This window comes from Octopus sinensis, linkage group LG24, assembly GCF_006345805.1.
Source record: "Octopus sinensis linkage group LG24, ASM634580v1, whole genome shotgun sequence".
Classification (NCBI taxonomy): Eukaryota; Metazoa; Mollusca; class Cephalopoda; order Octopoda; family Octopodidae; genus Octopus; species Octopus sinensis.
Genome location: NC_043020.1, coordinates 24,363,149 through 24,381,778, shown reverse-complemented (window position 1 = coordinate 24,381,778; position 18,630 = coordinate 24,363,149). Strand labels below are relative to the sequence as shown.

At 35.4% G+C, this 18,630-nt stretch overlaps 1 protein-coding gene across 1 annotated transcript in view; it reads left to right on the top strand.

The window, feature by feature from the left end:
- LOC115223785 (periostin-like) overlaps nucleotides 1-18,630 on the top strand; it is a 133,635-nt gene that overhangs the window by 78,863 nt on the left and 36,142 nt on the right. The window contains exon 3 of the mRNA XM_036513094.1: nucleotides 12,474-12,630. Coding sequence (XP_036368987.1) covers nucleotides 12,474-12,630 — 157 coding nt within the window. The remainder of the gene's footprint in view (nucleotides 1-12,473; nucleotides 12,631-18,630) is intronic.

The following is an 18,630-nucleotide window of genomic DNA, read 5'->3' as shown; positions in this document are numbered from 1 at the left end:
CAGAATTGAACAGCCGAAATTTGCTATGATGATTCGGTGTCTGACTGAAGATTGAAGGCTTCGAATGATTTGTCTGTGTTCCGTGTTCGTCCCTTCCTGTATTTCACGTTCATTATATATAAAAACATTCATTCTTATATATATATATATATGTACATGTATATATATGTAAACGTATATATATGTATATATATATGTATATGCATATATATGCATATATATGCATATATATGCATATATATGCATATATATGCATATATATGCATATATATGCATATATATGCATATATATGCATATATATGCATATATATAGCAACACATGTTTCTAATGTGTGAATATATAATCTATATGTCTGTGTGAGTGTGTGTGAGAGAAAAGAGAGAGAGAGAGAATTAAAAGTACACACATACACGGAGAAATAGATATTTTAGATATTTGAACTATTAGTACAGGAGTACTAATATCAACAAAAAAATTCCTGATAGTGGATATTATGTAGAAATACATACATAATACATGCATATATATATATATATATATATATATATATACATACACATGATGCATGCATGTATACCACATGCACACGCTTGCACGCACACATACACATCTATGTACATGCATAACTACAACTAAATAATATATGTATTTAAAACATCTATATTACCAACATCGAAAAAATAACCACAACAAAATGTGAATAAAAAAAGTCATTATAAAAATACAGTCCACGAAATACATAAATAAAGAATCCAGAAAGCCAATTTCAATACATGTTTTTGTATGAATTTCTACATATGTTTTCTTTTTCTTGGTGTGTTTTTTAGAAATATACTTTTATATATAGATTTTTCCTAGTATTTTTATTTTCGTATTTTTGTCTCAAAATTACTTCCTATTTTTTATTACAATTTTTTTGTTAGAATATTTGGTGTTTTTTTAAAGCTGGTCATATGGGTTTTCTATATATGTGTATGTACGTGTCTGTTTGTACTTAAGCTTGTGTTTATAGACGGTGGGTGGAATTTTGTGAATTAGTGTTTTTTCGTGCTTGTGTGTATGTCTTTGTGTGTGGTGTGTATGTCTTTGTGGAGAGGAGGTTGAAAAATAGAAAAAAAATGACAAATATAACTTTTTGTAAAGATACATGTAAGGAACGAGTTCTTCAGAAAACCGTATTAAACACACACAACATGGCTCCATAAAACATTAAAGAGCGACAGTGGCATCAAGAAGAGGGAACGAAAAATATCATAAAATTTTAACAGCAACAACAACAACAACCGCAACTACAGCAGCAATAACAACAACAACAACAACAACAACAGCTACGTGACATTAATAACAACAACTACAAGAACAACAACAAGGACGACTATAATGACGTCTGCGATGACAACGACATAAAAGGCAACAACTTAAACTGTAACAGCAAAATAGCAATGCAACAGTAACGAAAACAACAACAACTACCACTGCAATAAAACAAGAGCATCAAAAATGAAACGGATATTAAAATGAGGATGAAGTAGGGAAACTGAAACTACCCATATATATATATATATATGTGTGTGTTTAAATATATATGTACGTACATGCATGTATATATTTATATAAATAAGCACACTCGTAAATATATATATATATATATATATATATATATATGCGCACACATACGTGTTGTTGTTGTTGTGTGTTTAACTCGGTATGTGTTATTTCTTTTACGGATACAAATTCCATGAGACAATGGTTAAAAAGAAATGAATTTTCTATGAAACAAAATGGCGGACAAAAGATTCGGGAATTCAAAAAGACCGAAAATGAAAGAGAGAGACGGAGAGAGGAAGATAGAGACGGTGAGAGAGAGATGGGGAAAAAGAGAGAGAGAGAGAGAGAGAGTATATAGAATCTGTATCAGAGGGTGAGATAGGAAGAGAGACAGCCAGTGTGTGAGAGAGTCAGAATGGCATAAAATCAGACAGAGAGAGGGAGAGAGCAGAGTAGAGAGAGAGAAAAAAAAAAAGCAGAACGAAGAGAAAGAAAACGGAAACGACTTTTGTTTAGCGTCTTCTGTTATATAGAAATAGCAAAAGAGAAAAAATAATGTGACGAGGTACTGAAGTGTCGTATGGGATGTGAGGGTTCGAATGAATTGCGAGTTGAAAGAAAATAAGAAAGGAAAGAAAAGCGTGTGTGTGGGGGGGAGATGATTGTGTGTGTTTATTCCTCTGTGTTTGTTGTTTTATAGTTTCAAATTTGTTTTTCATTTTGTGGTTTTGTTGGTGAAATAAAGAATGAAATACGAGAAGAAAAGGATACGTATCTGTGTGAACACCTGTGTGTATGTTTGTTTACACGTGTGTGTAATTGGCTGATATGTGTTTGTTGGTGTGTGCGCGAAAATGTGCAATTTATGTGTATGCGTTCGTAAGTGTGTGTATGTGTTTGAATATACGTGTGATGAAAATTAAAACTTTAGTAGAAAATTATGTTTGTATGTATGTCTGTATTTGTGTACGTGTGTGTTTATACTTGCGGCTCTCAGTGTATATATCAGCGTGTATATGGGTTCGTGCGTGTGTGTATATTTGTGTGTGTGCGTAGATTTTTCTTGTAAATCATGGTGTATAAAATAAGATTGAAATTTGAGTAGAGGACATTGTGCATACATGTGTGTGTGCATGCATGTGTGTGTGTGTGTGTGTGTGTGTGTATGTGTGTGTGTGCGTGCACCGTTGCGCTTATATGTGTTTGTTCAGTGATTGAAATAGTATGTGTGTGTATCTCAATTTCTGCCGGTGAGATGTTCCTCCTGTGTAAAGTTTTTAACTTGTGAAATAAAGAGTGAAATGTGAGGAGCGAAAATTACCGGTGAACAGTGTGTGTGTATATATATGAGTGTGTGAGTGTGTGTGTGGTGTGTGTGTGTGTGTGTGTGTGTGTGTTCCAGTAATTATAGAAATATGTAATAGAGTGTAAATGTGTCTGTTTTCTATATGTATGTGTTCGTTTTGGGTTTAGTGTAAACTATAAAACTGTGACAAGGTGTAAATATGTATAAAATTTCTCTCTCTTTCTCTCTCTCTCCCTCTCTCTCTCTCTTTCACCCTCTCCCTCTCTCTTCCTCTCTTTTGTTGCTCTGTGGGAGTTTAGTTTTTATTTTGGAAAAGTTTGTGAGTGTGAAACAAAGCTTGAAATCCGAGCAGAGAAAATTGGCTGCGTATTACCATTGAAGTCTAGTCTCTCTCTCTCTCTCTCTCTCTCTCTCTCTCTCTCTTCCTACTCCCTCTCTCTTCTTTTTCTGTCTCTATATTGTTTATAGTTATTTGAGTCGAGAAAATTAACTCTGCATTAGTATGGATACTAGTGTCTACGCAATAGAGTGTCTATACATGAGTGATAAAAGATATAATCATCCATAAACACACATATACACACACATATTCACATATATATACTACACACACACACATTATATATATATATTGAGTCGCTGTTTCTATGCGTAAATGTATGTGGATATCTGTACACTACTAACGAAATGTGCGTGTGTGTGTGAATGTGTGCTTACGTGTCAGCAAATGCATCGCGCTATCTATATATATGTGTATGTATACGCATGTGCGTTTACCTCTATTCACAGTTTTTTGTATGTCAATATGTGTATTCATGCATGTACGTATTTTAACACACACACACATATATATATAAACATACACACACACGCACAGTGTGTGTGTGTATGCAATAGTATGCCTGTTGTGTGTAACTGTACTATGCAATTTATACCTGAGGTTATGTGTCCATGTGTATATGTATGTATTGTACGTTTGTGTGTGTGTGCATGTAGGTGACTGCGTATTCCATTCTATTTATATATTTTGCCGGTTTTTTTTTTATCACGTGTTACACTTTGATTGCACGGGGAAAAATAATAGATAAAAAAAATAACTTTTATAAGAGCAAAACGCGGGTGAAACGTGTGCATTTTGTATCTGATACGTCATTTGATCATCAAAGTCCCATTCTTCACCATTCTATCTAATCAAGTCTTGCTGTATGATGTTTTCACCAGAGTGAACCAGAAGTACAAAGGAGTACAAAAAAGAGAGTAAAGACAAAAAAGGAAGCGATGAATAGAGAGATAGAAAAAATAAACGATATTAACGAAACGAAAAAAAAAGAGCACAGAAAAGGGGGGAAAATGGGACGATGGAATCTAAAACAGAAAACGAACACCTCTGAATAGTGAAGAGAACAGAAGGAATTGGTTAAGTACGTGGGTGTATTGTGTGTGCGTGTGCTTACACATGTGTATATGTGCATATATACATATATATATATATATATATATATATATATATATATACACAAACATGCATGTGTGTACCCTGCATGCGTATCTATACGGTGAGTGAATGATCTGTAAAAGGTGTAATACAAAAGAGATAGTGAAGAATAGGGTATCAGATGGTGCTCCTGCGGTGGTGGTGGTGGTGGTGGTGGTAGTAGTAGTAGTAGTAGTAGTAGTAGTAGTAGTAGTATGATAGTGTTGGTGAAGAATCCGATGGTGGTTTCAGTGGTTATAGTAAAGGAGATCGTAAAGGTTACGCAAGTAGTGTAAGTTTTATACGATTCTACGTTCAGTGTTGCTGCTTTGATCAGAGTCATGCCCTAATCTGGTGAAGCCTTTCTTTGAACTCGTTCCCGTAGTGACCACCCAGTGTCTCTTTGTTTCTCTCTCTTCCTCTCTTTTTCTCTCGTATATATTATTTTTTAATCTTTGTCTGAAGAATTACGGATAAGAGATTCTATACATGTTTTCATTTTTTTTGTCTGCATGTACACAATTGTAACGCCTAGCCTATAACGAAACACGTGTAACATGGGATTAACAACACAGCATATTTTTCCAGCCTTTTGTTTTGATGTAATTATTCCGTAAATAGAATTTGGAAGACGTATCAAATGCTATGTATATGCCATTTATGATAAAACATCTAGACACATACATTTGATTCCTATGAACATGCAGATGAACGTCATTAGGACACAGCTTGGATTATAACTCCCTGATTATACGCACAAAAAAAAGGAACCGCTCGTGGATTATTGGCGATTTTCTTTCCTTCTTTTCCCTTTGGAGTTTCCTGTTTTCTTGTTTCCGAAGAAGAGCTATGTAGTAAAGATGAAGTGAAGCCATATAGTGATAATTTGAAAGCATTTAACACGTACATTTCACGTTTTCATAGTATACAGTCTGAAATGCATCCATTACATAAACCCTCCTCAGTATTTTTTAAATGAGTTAACTGAAGAATTTATATTACGCAAACTTGAAACCTGCGAACTGAATGATTTGAAACTATCACCATTCGGCTTGATTTCATTATTACAACTCGTGCAACTCGGTACCAGTACAGACTCTCTGACCTTGACTCCGCTTATATGAATACTCTAATAACGATTTGGAGTAGCTCTTTATATCAAACTGGAGTAAAAAATAATGGTTCCGTATACCGCTTCTTAGCGTAAGACGAAATAACTATGTGTGTGTGTGTGTTTATGTGTGTTTTATGAAGTCCTACAACAAAACAGTAAAACTTTAGTTGAAGGATTCCTTAATAAATTTATGTAACACCTCCAATTTACTGCTGTAGTTTCAGGAAGTCAGCGATGGCGATACTTCGAAGAAGTGACTGTCGTAAAATTTCAGACGTACACACTCTAACCCCTCCTCCCCACACACACGCGTACGTATATACATATATGTGTATGTGTGTGTGTATCTTTGTCGGATGTATTTTGGTATAAATAGATTTCCATATGAACAAAGACACCAATATACGAAACAACATATACATATACATACATACATACATACATACATCATATATACATATATATATATATATATATATATATATATCTATATATATATATATATATATATAAACATATATATTGATCTACCATCGTCGTTCCCTTGTTCTTTTTTATCAACTAGATATGATTCAATATATTATTATTTTCCTGATTGAAATTCCAGAAATGGTGGGTTGTTCCTTCCAGACTGAATTCAGAAAAAGAGAGCAAGCACAATATACTAGATTTCAGCGCATAAGTATCAGGGGACAGCAGGAATAATATTGAAACCGACCAGATTTCCCAACGGTATCAGAACATCATCCTATCGCAGCGAAACAATCACATATAAAGTTCACTGAGAAGGGCAAACGACAGATATTCAAATGAAAATAATAAACTAACAGTCGAATATAGAGGACAGTCAATGAATGGTTTCTTCTTCTTGTAAACTGAGGCAAAGCTGTGTGTTTCAAAAGTCCTGGGTTCGATTGTAAGGCGGCGAGCTGGCGAAATGCTTAACGGCATTTCGTCTGCCGCTATGTTCTGAGTTCAAATACCGCCGAGGTCGACTTTGTCTTCCCTTCTTTCGGGGTCGATTAAATAAGTACCAGTTACGCAATGAGGTCGATGTAATCGGCTTAATCCCTTTGTCTGTCCTTGTTTGTCCCCTCTGTGTGTAGCCCCTTGTGGGCAGTAAAAAAAAACAGGTATTTCGTCAGTCTTTACGTTCTCCCCCAAAATTTCTGGCCTTGTGCCTAGAGTGGAAAAGAAAAAAGTCCTGGGTTCGATTGCGTAACCAATCACTAAGGTTCACTAATAATTTAGTGTTGAATTTTGTAGAAGGGAACGATATTGTACAGTGAGGACAACGGGTACTGAGATTTTTCGATTACTCCCGGTTACTCCCCTCATTACTCACCCTCCTCCTAGCTTCACTCGGACCAATTTCCATCACTCTTATGTCGCCCCAGAACGTACAATGCTATATATTCCTTGTTCCTCCGTTCGATCTCTTTTTTCCTCCCTCCGTTGTCCATCACGATGGTAGTATGTCTGTCATCTGCAATCGAAGCACACGTCCAAAAAATGTGTTTGCCGTTAAGTGACCATGTCTTGCAAACTTCCCATGCCTGCTCTTCTCGTCACCTTCTCTCATTCTGCCTTCGCAAGAGATTCCCGGAACATATAGTGACATCTTCAGTCAATTGGTGCAACCAACAAAATGTATTCTAGCGAACGTGAGATATCTTTTAAAAGACATTGGATTTAAAACTGAGCTACCATAAGTTTCATGTTTCGAGAGTAGTATGTTCGGATGAATTTTATAGCGTGCCGTGTAGTATCGAGCAATCTCTCTGATTGTTGAGTCGGAAATGTTGCCCATCATATTATATAATGTCGTCTGACTGTCCTACAATCGTACGTATGAAACTTATATTAGCTTAGTTCTAAATCTGATGTATATTAAATGATATATGACGATTGGGATCAAACAGATCTTGTTACATAAGATTGGAAGCATCTCATCGTATCTTTGGTTAGCAGTTTGCTTCCAAAGAATACGTAAATATTCCAGATCTTTAAAATCATCATTAAAGTAGCCTGTACAAAGTTAAACATTTGAGTGTGTACACACATACACACAGGCATATATATTGATATCCGCCAAGATTTTTTAATCTCTCTCCATTCCTTTTAACTATATATATATATACATAATGTGTGAATGTATATATATATATATATATAATATTATATATATATATATATATATGTGTGTGTGTGTATGTGTATATGTATATAAACATATGTATATATGTGTGTATATATATATGTATATATATATGTGTGTATATATATATGTATGTATGTATATATGTATATGTATGTGTGTATATATGTATATATATATATATGTGTATATATATATATATATATATATATATATATATATGTATGTATGTGTATATATATTTGTATATATATATATATACATATATAACGTTAATCGAAACAAGAAAGCACAAAGAAACACAACCACGCGAGGACGTGGAACAAATATAGTATTATTGGACGCTCAGGAAAGAAGGAGAGAAAGAGGGTTTAACGTTTCGAGCGGAGCTCTTCCTCGGAAACATAGGAGAAGGAAAGATCCAGAGAAGGGAAGACAGAGGAAAAATATACATGTATATATATATATATATAAATATATATATATATATATATACTTACATATAAGACAAAAGGGTACGTGCGCCGCTATATATATATATGTAAAAAAATACAAACTGGGACAAGAACGCAAAACATTCAGAAGACGATACAAAAAACACGGACAGGACATTCGAAGCCTTCAATCTTCAGTCAAGAACCGGATCATCCTCGCAATTTCGGCTGATTAATCTTGAGATTGCTCCGATCTGGCCATCCCCAAAGGAAAATCTAAGCCAAGCGCATTAGATTCCTTGGAAGAAAGCCTCGAATGTATACAAAACAAGGACGGAAAAACGGACGAGGTTGCACGAATAAGAATACAAAAATACGTAAAAACAATAATGATAATTATAATAACAAAAACAGGACATATATATATGTATCGTCAAATCTTATTGTAATAATAAAGGGTCAATAATAATTTTACCAGGTAGCCAGTGCGGAATTTTTAAGGTAGTAAAAAAGAATTTGGCACCTATCTATTTGCTACGGTGCATAAAGCCGACTCCTAGTTATAATTATGTATATAGTTATAAAATATTTATACACACTCACACACACACTCACACAGACACACACATATATTTAAAAGCTATGGATAGAAATTAAAAATTCCTGTCAGATATCAATAAATCCCTCGATATTAAAAGAATTTGCTTATCAACGTGCAACAGTTGTACAGCATGAAATGTAAATAAAATACAGATTACAGGTAAATTTTCATGCATGAACGATATATCCTCATGCATGACAGGTAAATCCAAATAATCATTGGCGGAATTTCGAGAAATCCAGTGTGTTTGACAGCAAAAAGTGCGTAGAGGGAGAATTACTTCTTTATTATAGACTTCACCTTATAAAGATGACAATTGTTTCTATTGTTTAACATATATATATATGCATAATTAAAATTAATATTAATACTTTCGAAAGAATATGTTAACGCAATGTTATCAAGGCGATCTAAAATTAATGAAATTCGAATTGAACATCTGAAATATTACCAATTCATAAGCGCCGAGAAAAAGAGCACTTAAAGCGAATACCATCTAAGATACTGCTTTATTACACACATGTGAGTGAGAACACTTTGAGATATTTTTGGTATATAACATATGTCAGATATTGCGAGTGTTGCTTCTGATTGGTCAATCCATGGTGATGACCCGAGGTCACGGTGACGGCACTACTTTTGTCATTCATAAGTTATAACTAAACTTCATTCATTAATTTCACGAGCAGGTAGAATGTAGCCATGTAATTAAACAAACATACTATTTTTTTATACCAGATATCACTTAAAGTCATATACACATAAAATATAAACATTTCTGGTGGTAATTCAATTTTTTGTTGCCAAAAAATCACGACATAATTCGTCTGCTCGTCGATACTCTTGCAGTGCAGGTACTCGAAAACAGGTTTGAGTATTATTAAAGTTATTGAAGATTCAATCTGTGTTATGTATTTCTTGAACGTGAACTTGAATGTTAACAAAATGTTAAACAGTCATCAGTTATCAGTCATTTCACCTGAAAACTTAGCGCTATAAAGATGACTATCTTCCTGCGGCATGACATCTTTTACAGTTATACATTGTGACGTCACTGACGTGAATTCAAGTTGTATTCATGCGCGCTTCAACACGATGTGAAGAATTTAGTTATTGGGTTAATAAAATATGGTCGTTTATTCGTGTGTAATAAATAAAATACCAAACTCATTCCCTATGGATACCGTATTTATTACAACTCGTGGCTTGTAAACGTATCTAACGAGCGAAAGCGAGTTAGATACGTGTAATAAATACGGTATCTATAGGGAACTCGTTTGGTATTCTATATGTATTCAACTAACGGAAGAAAATACGTGTATGGTATAAAATATACATTTTCTACAGGGCGTTTCTACGAAGGATCTTTACAAAATCACCGGGAAACCAGACAAGAAACCAAGGCATTCTAACGAAATTCCTCGTAATATTTTTTCTGCCATCACAAAATCGAAAATATTTCTCTTTACCCCGACCGTCAAAGGAAAGAATTGAACAAATGATCATTTCTTTATAATCTCCTATCCAACGACGCGCTGGCACTATTTTCCATGGCTCGCTTTAAAATTCAATTAATAATGTCGATTATTTAATATCTCACCTTGAATATAACCTCCAAACAAACAACGAGAAAAATTCTCCAGAGAGTGTCTTGTGAACAAAAGCCGAAGCAATAAGTTATCATGATATGGAAGCCATGGAATCTGGTAACGGAAGATATTAGCCTGATTGTAGTATCAACTGCAAGAATAAGTTATTGAGATATTGGTTTCTAATGAGGAATGGTAATGATATTGGAAGTTTTTTGCAATGAAATATGGGAAGAATCGACAAAAAGGGAATATAAACGAAATGAATAGGATCGAACGCAAAACAACGCGAAACCAAGAACACACACACACACAAATACACACCCACTGACACTTACACGTACATATACATGTTTACATATATAAATATAGTATATATTCACATATGTATACATATATGTATGTATGTGTGAAGTCACCTGTTTGTATAAGCGATTACGTGTTGTGCATTCATACGAGTATATATATATATATATACATAGAGATAGAAGGGGAGAACTATACAAACACACAGTCATATATAATGTATGTATATATATAATATATATATATATATATATATATATATATATATATATATATATATATATATATATACGTGTCTGTATTTGACAACGAATGTGTATCTGTGTGTTTACTTAGCGGTTCGACAAGAGACCGGTAGAATAAGTACGAGGCTTACAAAGAATAAGTCCTAGGGTCGATTTGTTCGACTAAAGGCGGTGCTCCAGCATGGCTGCAGTGAGATGACTGAAACACATAGATGAATAAAAGAATATATATATAGACATATCAATGTATGTGTGTAGGCATTTATATGTACATCTATATATATATATATATATACATACACATATGTATATGTGTAATCATTTATATGTATGTATACGTGTGTGTGTGTGTTTAGTCATATATGAGTAGTAATGTGTGTGTATAAACATGCGTATATACAACAGACATGATAAACCACGGTAGATGTAATCCCTGTAGCTGTAGCAATTCCAACACGACTTGCATTATAGAGAAGAACAATAACAACAACAACAACAACAAGAGAAAAACTACGACTAGCAATATCAGAAACAATTTCCGCCGAACGAGCGGCTTCCGGTTTCATTCAATACATCTCAGTTAACTGTGAAAGTAAATTAATATTTCACCGAAAAATACAAACAAATATTGATTAACTATAACATATATATATATATATATATATATATATATATATATATATATATCTGCGAGAGGGTGAAAGAGATAGAGGACAGTATATATGGTGTATAAGCTCACATATACTTACATGCCTCTCTCTCTCTCTCATATATATATATATATATATATATATATATATATATATAATTCGCTTAAAAATACTTTTTGGGTTCCAATCGATTGGAGAGAGGACTTATGAGTGAAAAGCGTAAGATTTAACGTAATAGTAATCATAATGATCGATGTATATATTGATATGGATGTGCGTATGTTATGTGTGTGTGTGTGTGTGTTAATGTCTGTCGATATATAAGTATGTGTGTGTGTGTATGTGTGCAGATATGGGTATGTATGGGTGTGTACTCGTGTGTTTAACTCTGCATACATATGGGTGTGGAGGTGCAATGGCCCAGTGGTTAGGGCAGCGGACTCGCGGTCGTAGGATCGCGGTTTCCATTCCCTGATCGGGCGTTGTGAGTGTTTATTGAGCGAAAACACCTAAAGATCAACGAGGTTCCAACAGGGGTTTGTGGTGAACTCTGCTGTACTCTTTCTCACAGCTTTCTCTCACTCTTTCTTCTTGTTTCTGCTGTACCTGTATTTGAAAGGGGCCAACCCTTTGACACTTTGTGTCACGTTGAATCTCCCCGAGAATTACGTTAACGGCACACGTGTTTGTGGAGTGCTCAGTCACTTGCACACTAATTTCACGAGCAGGCTTTTCCGTTGATCGGATCAACTTGAACCCTCGTCGTTATAACCGACAGAGTGCCACGACGACGCCATATGAGTATACCTACTTATATATATATGACTTGTTTTGTTCCAATTTCTGCGTTCTGAGTTCAAATCGCAGGTAGGTATTGTAAGAATTTTATTTTTCTTTCTTTCAATATTGACTAATAAATTCCCGTTTCAAGATTGTGCATTTGAGGCGCACATTAATTTCCCTTGTACCCAAATGACCTTTGACTTTATTCCTTTCTCTTTCAATCCCATATCTATATCTTCTTTTCCCTCTTTCTCTACTTCCAGTTCCATCAATGAGGCAGCCACAGTTCTTCCCGACATGATTAACCATAACAGTACCGATGCGTACTTTACAGCCTTCTCGCCTAACGATTCATACCTTAATTCGATGCCAAACTTTGCGAAGAATCTATTATACAGCAACAAAACCTTACTTCAAAACGTAAGTATTGCTGCTGTGTTGCTTTTATTAGTATTTACATTTTTTGTGCTTTCAAAAAAACAAACAAACTGAATCACGATGTAGAGTACCGGTTGTAAAGTTGCTAGCGCATGCGCAATCCAAATTGTGGTGACATATCAATGAATAGTCATAAAATATTTCGACAAAGAATAAACATTATACACGTTCAGTTATATTCCAAGTACTCCGTTGTTCAGTTTTGAACATGCATCTGCCCACAATTAGAAAGGTCTTGACAACATTTTGTTCTTAGGAAGACTTGCATTTACCCATGTAAACTTATCTTTTTTCGCGCCACTGAAATTATTATCCAAAGGGTTGGCTGCAGATGAGGATTGATACAACTTGGTGCCTAGGACGCAAACGCCAGATGAAATTTCTCAAGTATGTCGGCTGACATTCAGTCCGTTCTGCTAGGCCACTACTCTAGATTGCTAATCCTTTATCGACACCAAAACGACGAAAATGGTCTCGGTGAACTAGCGCTGAGACACGGGAGAGAAATCACTTTTATCTCTCTGCCAATTCACCAACTAAAAGTGTTTATTAAAATTTATTGAATGTAAGGCGCAGGAGTGGCTGTGTGGTAAGTAGCTTGCTAACCAACCACATGGTTCCGGGTTCAGTCCCACTGCGTGGCATCTTGGGCAAGTGTCTTCTGCTATAGCCCCGGGCCGACCAATGCCTTGTGAGTGGATTTGGTAGACGGAAACTGAAAGAAGCCTGTCGTATATATGTATATATATATATATATTATATATATGTGTGTGTGTTTGTGTGTCTGTGTTTGTCCCCCTAGCATTGCTTGACAACCGATGCTAGTGTGTTTACGTCCCCGTCACTTAGCGGTTCAGCAAAAAGAGACCGATAGAATAAGTACTGGGCTTACAAAGAATAAGTCCCGGGGTCGGTTTGCTCGACTAAAGGCGGTGCTCCAGCATGGCCGCAGTCAAATGACTGAAACAAGTAAAAGAGTAAAGAGTAAAGAGTAAAGAGTAAGAATGAAGCGTTTTGATTTAGTTATAATTTACATTTTTCTAGTTTTCTGTATGGAATTTCCCTAACATGATTCCAACTCGCCGGTGTGTTCGATTCCTGATAACCCCAACCTTCTCTCACGAGATTATATGATTCGTTATTACTTTTACCACCCTTTGTGGTCATTGGAAAAGCATCAGATATCTTTTCGTATCGAATAGATACGACGTATTGGCCAATATATAAATACGTGCACAAACACACGTACAGCCAAAGATATTGACCAAGGAAAACGATAGGCCGCTGAAAGGAATGTAGCCGGTTTCTTACCCTGCTTAGGGGCCTGAAATATTTCTGAGAATGAAACTCGACTACTAACTGAAACCTATGTAGGTCTCAGCCCTCACTCTACATATTCGCATAACACATACATACTAATACATTCGTTTCTGCCTGGCCATATTACTTTTGCCAGGAAGAGTTTGACAGAAACTTCGAAGAAACTCTCAACCCTATCCCTTAGAAGAAATATGATAGTCTAGCAAACGCTTTTGAGTGAAACGTCGATTTGCGTGTTTGTCGCCAATTGTAGATAAAAAACTACGCATAAAAACTCCGAATATTAATACATGTGTATATGTTTATAAATGTCTATGCGAATGCATTAATATGCTTGTATGTACAGATATGTAGACACACACACACACGAATAAAATGATAGACATTTGTCGGCGATTCATAAACAAAATCTAGTTTAACCTGGATGCAACGCGTGACTTGTGTCTAAGTCAAATATCAAAAGAAATTTAAATCTTATGCTACGCCGACAAAAACAAAAACACCAAAGCCAACATTATTATTATTATTATTATTATTATTATTATTATTATTATTATTATTATTATTATTATTATTATTATTATAGGCAAATGGCTTTCATTCATCCATATAACATTCTTTTTTGAAATATCTAAATCCAAAGTTGCTGATTTATTCATTATGAAGATTTACTACAGCCAAAATTTGGCAGCGGAATTTCAAAGACTTTTTAAATACATCGTCTTAAATTTGACATTTTTCTCTGTTTTTTAAATTATTTTTTCTTCTCTTTTTGTGTGTTTATTACTTCTTTTTCTCAAGAGAAATTTGCTGCTTTTTTTCTCTTATTTTCGTTTATGCATTTTGAGTGGGTGTGAAGTGTTCTGTAAGGGATGGGATTATAATTTTGGTCCCCAGGATTTTAGGAATTGGTTCTGTACATGGCATTTAATATTTTATTAATTTCAGGTTTTTTGATGGTCGACAGTATTACGTTGAAGTAAGCTCTAATGTATGTTTGCAAGTCTTAATAAAGTGTGTGTGTGTGTGTGTGTGTGTGTGCATATAAGTGAGGGTTTCTGTATGTATGCATATGCGTGTGTATGAGTATATGTAAATATGTGCGGGGTGTGAAAGTCTTTGTGTATGTATACACGTGTGTGTGTGTGTGTATAATTGAATGTTTCTTTGTGTGTGTATATGAGTGTGCGTTTGTATATGTTGTGTGTATGAGTGAATATCTCAGTGAATGCATAGTTTTCTGTGTCTGTGTGTATGCGTGTGTATATTTGTTTATGTGGCATATGAACGAGTGTTTGTGTATGTATCTGAATGTGTGGAAGAAGAAGAAGAGGTTTTTCGATTAGATAAGATTATTGCAGAAATGAGCTTTAATCCCGAAATATATGCTTATATTTACCACAAATACGAGGGGAAAAAACCCTTCAATTCTCTCTTATTTTCGTTTTTGGTCCATTTATTAGAAAACTCACTCCTCGTCATATAACCAACAGTTAATTAATTTTCTAATATCCAATTACCTATCAATTGGCGATCAATCGAATTGGTCTGGTCAATAACGACAGCGATCGTGCTGCAATTCTTTGCTACGTCTTGATGGAATTTCCAAACAAGGAAAGCAATTCTAGCTTTGGTAGAAAGTCAGTAATTTTCAGAAATAAGAATCACAAGCGAAGCAAGTCGATTACTTCGATCCTAGTACTTGAATGATATTTTATTTAATCGATCCTGAAACGGTGAAAGACATCGGTGGTATTTGAACTCAGAACGTTAATTAGCAGAAGAAAACCCACTAATCACTATGTTCGACGCAATTTTAGAACCGAAAAACAAAAAGGCAGAAATATATTCGTCACTAAATAGACTAAGGGCATTAGTCACAATCACAAGTACCAGTTGCGTACTGGGAGTCGATCTAACTGACTGTCGCCCCCCACTCAACAAAGATTTCGGGCCTTGTGCTTAAAGGAGAAAATAATATTTCTATAAAGTAAGGCGGCGAGTTGGCAGAATCGTTAACACGCTGGGAGAAATGCTTAGTGGTATTTCGTCTGTCTTTACGTCCTGAGTTCAAATTCCGCCGAGATCGACTTTGCCTTTTATCCTTTTCGGGGTTGAATATCAGTACCAGTTACTCAAAATTTTCGGGCCTTGTGCCTAGAATAGAAAAGATTAGTCTCCATCACTATTGCTGTATATATTACGGTGTCATCATATATCATAATTATTTTCATGCTGTAATAGTGTTCCAAAGTCTTGAATTCTTCAGAATCATAAAATCATTCGGGACTATTTTCATAAATATACCCTTCAAACCGCAATTTAAATATTAAGGGTCCATTTTTCTGTGGTGTACTCAACTACTTGAATAAATAGCATGGTTGGGTGAACAAGTGAATGGTTTTCACAAAAACTAATGGCGATCTACTAGCAGTGACGAATATCAATAAATATATACGTGTACGTCGACATGTTAATAATCTCGTCGTAAAATTAGGTCCCAGGTGGGCATTTTCAGCTGCTCATGATGGAACATGTACTAGTCGTTTCATAAATATATGTACGTGCGTATATATATATATACCTGTGTGTGTGGGAGAGAGAAAGAGAAAGGTAGCCAGCTAGCGAGTGAGAGGAAGTGGATTCGTTATACATTGCATAATATATTCGGAAACTGAGGCAGGGAAATATGTGTGTGTGTTTGTGTATGTGTGTATATATATATGAATATGTGTGTATATATATATATATATATATATATACACAGAGAGAGAGAAGGTTCTACTTAAATATAACCTCGCCCAATATCACACACAAGTGCAAACATACACATATATACATGTTCTGTCAAACTTGTATTCTCATTTAACACGCACGAGCGAGTTCTCACTCTCTTGAGAACTTCGGTGGCGAAAATCAATGTTTGTGTCACTAAATATCTCAGCCGTAACTGACAACGAGAATCTGCCAGTGAAATTGCCTGTTTTAGGGTTTCAATCGTCTCTCATCTCTTGGACAGGAAGTGTCCTGTCACACAGTGCCTTCGCACGTACACTAACGTGACTTACTCTCTGACCACGTTTCAGGTATCTTAACGTTCAGTGTTGTCGCCGTCATTCTTTGTTTTGTAACTTTGATGTCGTGTACGTTGCCACATCTCTACAAACACATACTATCACAGGGACACACACGCACGCACAGACACACACATACACACACACGCACACACACATACACACACACATACACACACGCACACACACACACACAGATACATTTATGTAGCTGGTAGCACCCTTTCATCATTTAAAGCTTCCGGAAATAAGCTTCAAACAGGCACAGTCTACACACGTCACAACAAAAGACACGGAATGCACCCATGTGTCATGTGAACAACCAAATTTTCTTTACCAACACATCATAGTTCGAACCCCATAGTAAGCCTCTCGGTCGTCAGTTCGCATCGTGGGTCGTGTCCCGATAGAGATCGTCATTGTAATTACTGAGTGTCTGTGAGTTGTATTCAAAATTTTAAAACACTGCAGCGTAAAATGTATAAGTAACAGGCAAAGAAGGTATGACATATATAGTGTCTACTGGTGGATGGTACCCCTTTTTCATATTTTTGGACGTACCTCTGATTCATAAATACTGTCATACGAACGGGAAACTGACCTGGTACTCGGTCACTCTAAATAGTTTTTTTTTACTAGCTGAATTGAATGGAACATCAAGTAAAGAGCCTTGTTCAATGATAAAACGAACATCCTGGAATGGCAATCGAACCTGCGACCTCGTGATCAAGAGGCCGATTGCCCAACTACCTGGCCAGGCACCTTCATAATATGCATGATTACTCTCTGGACATTATTGTTCCGAGGGCTAGAACTCTGTATTGTATACTTGTTTCCAAGACATATAAATGATCAAACTCACAGCATTCTTCCCGGATGAATGCTAGTCCGTTGTAATGTTACTTATTTAGACCTGAACACAACGGACATAACGGACCACCCGATCGAAAACTGCGATCTTACAATCGTGAATGCAAAACGATAACCACACAGATACGTACCATAAAAAATAATTACTTAACTACGCATAATTATCCAGTTACCCGTGTATCTTTCGACTGAGTGATAAAACTTGAAAACTGAGTCTTAATTTTCTAGTTTTATCACTCGTAAAACCTCATTATTGGATAGATAAACTTTTTGGAAGAGGGTCTGAAGAACAAATTATATATATATATATTATATATATATATATATATTATCTTTGACTTGTTTCAGCAATTAGACGGCGGCCGTGTTGAGGCACTGTATTGGAGAATTTTAGTCAAACAAACATTACTTACAAACCCCAGTACTTACTATTTCTGTAAAACCTGGTACTTGCTCTATCGTACACCTACCTTTGTTGAACCGCTAAATTATGGGGACGTAAACGCACTGACAGTGGTTATCAAGCACTTGTGGATGTGGAACACTGACATACACATATTATATATATATATATATATACATACACAACGGACTTCTTTCAGTTTTCATCTACCATATTCACTCACAAGTCTTTGGTCGGTCTGAGGCTATTGAAAAAAACTTGGCAAAAGTACTATACAGTGAGTCTGAATCTGGAACCACATGGTTGGAAAGCAAT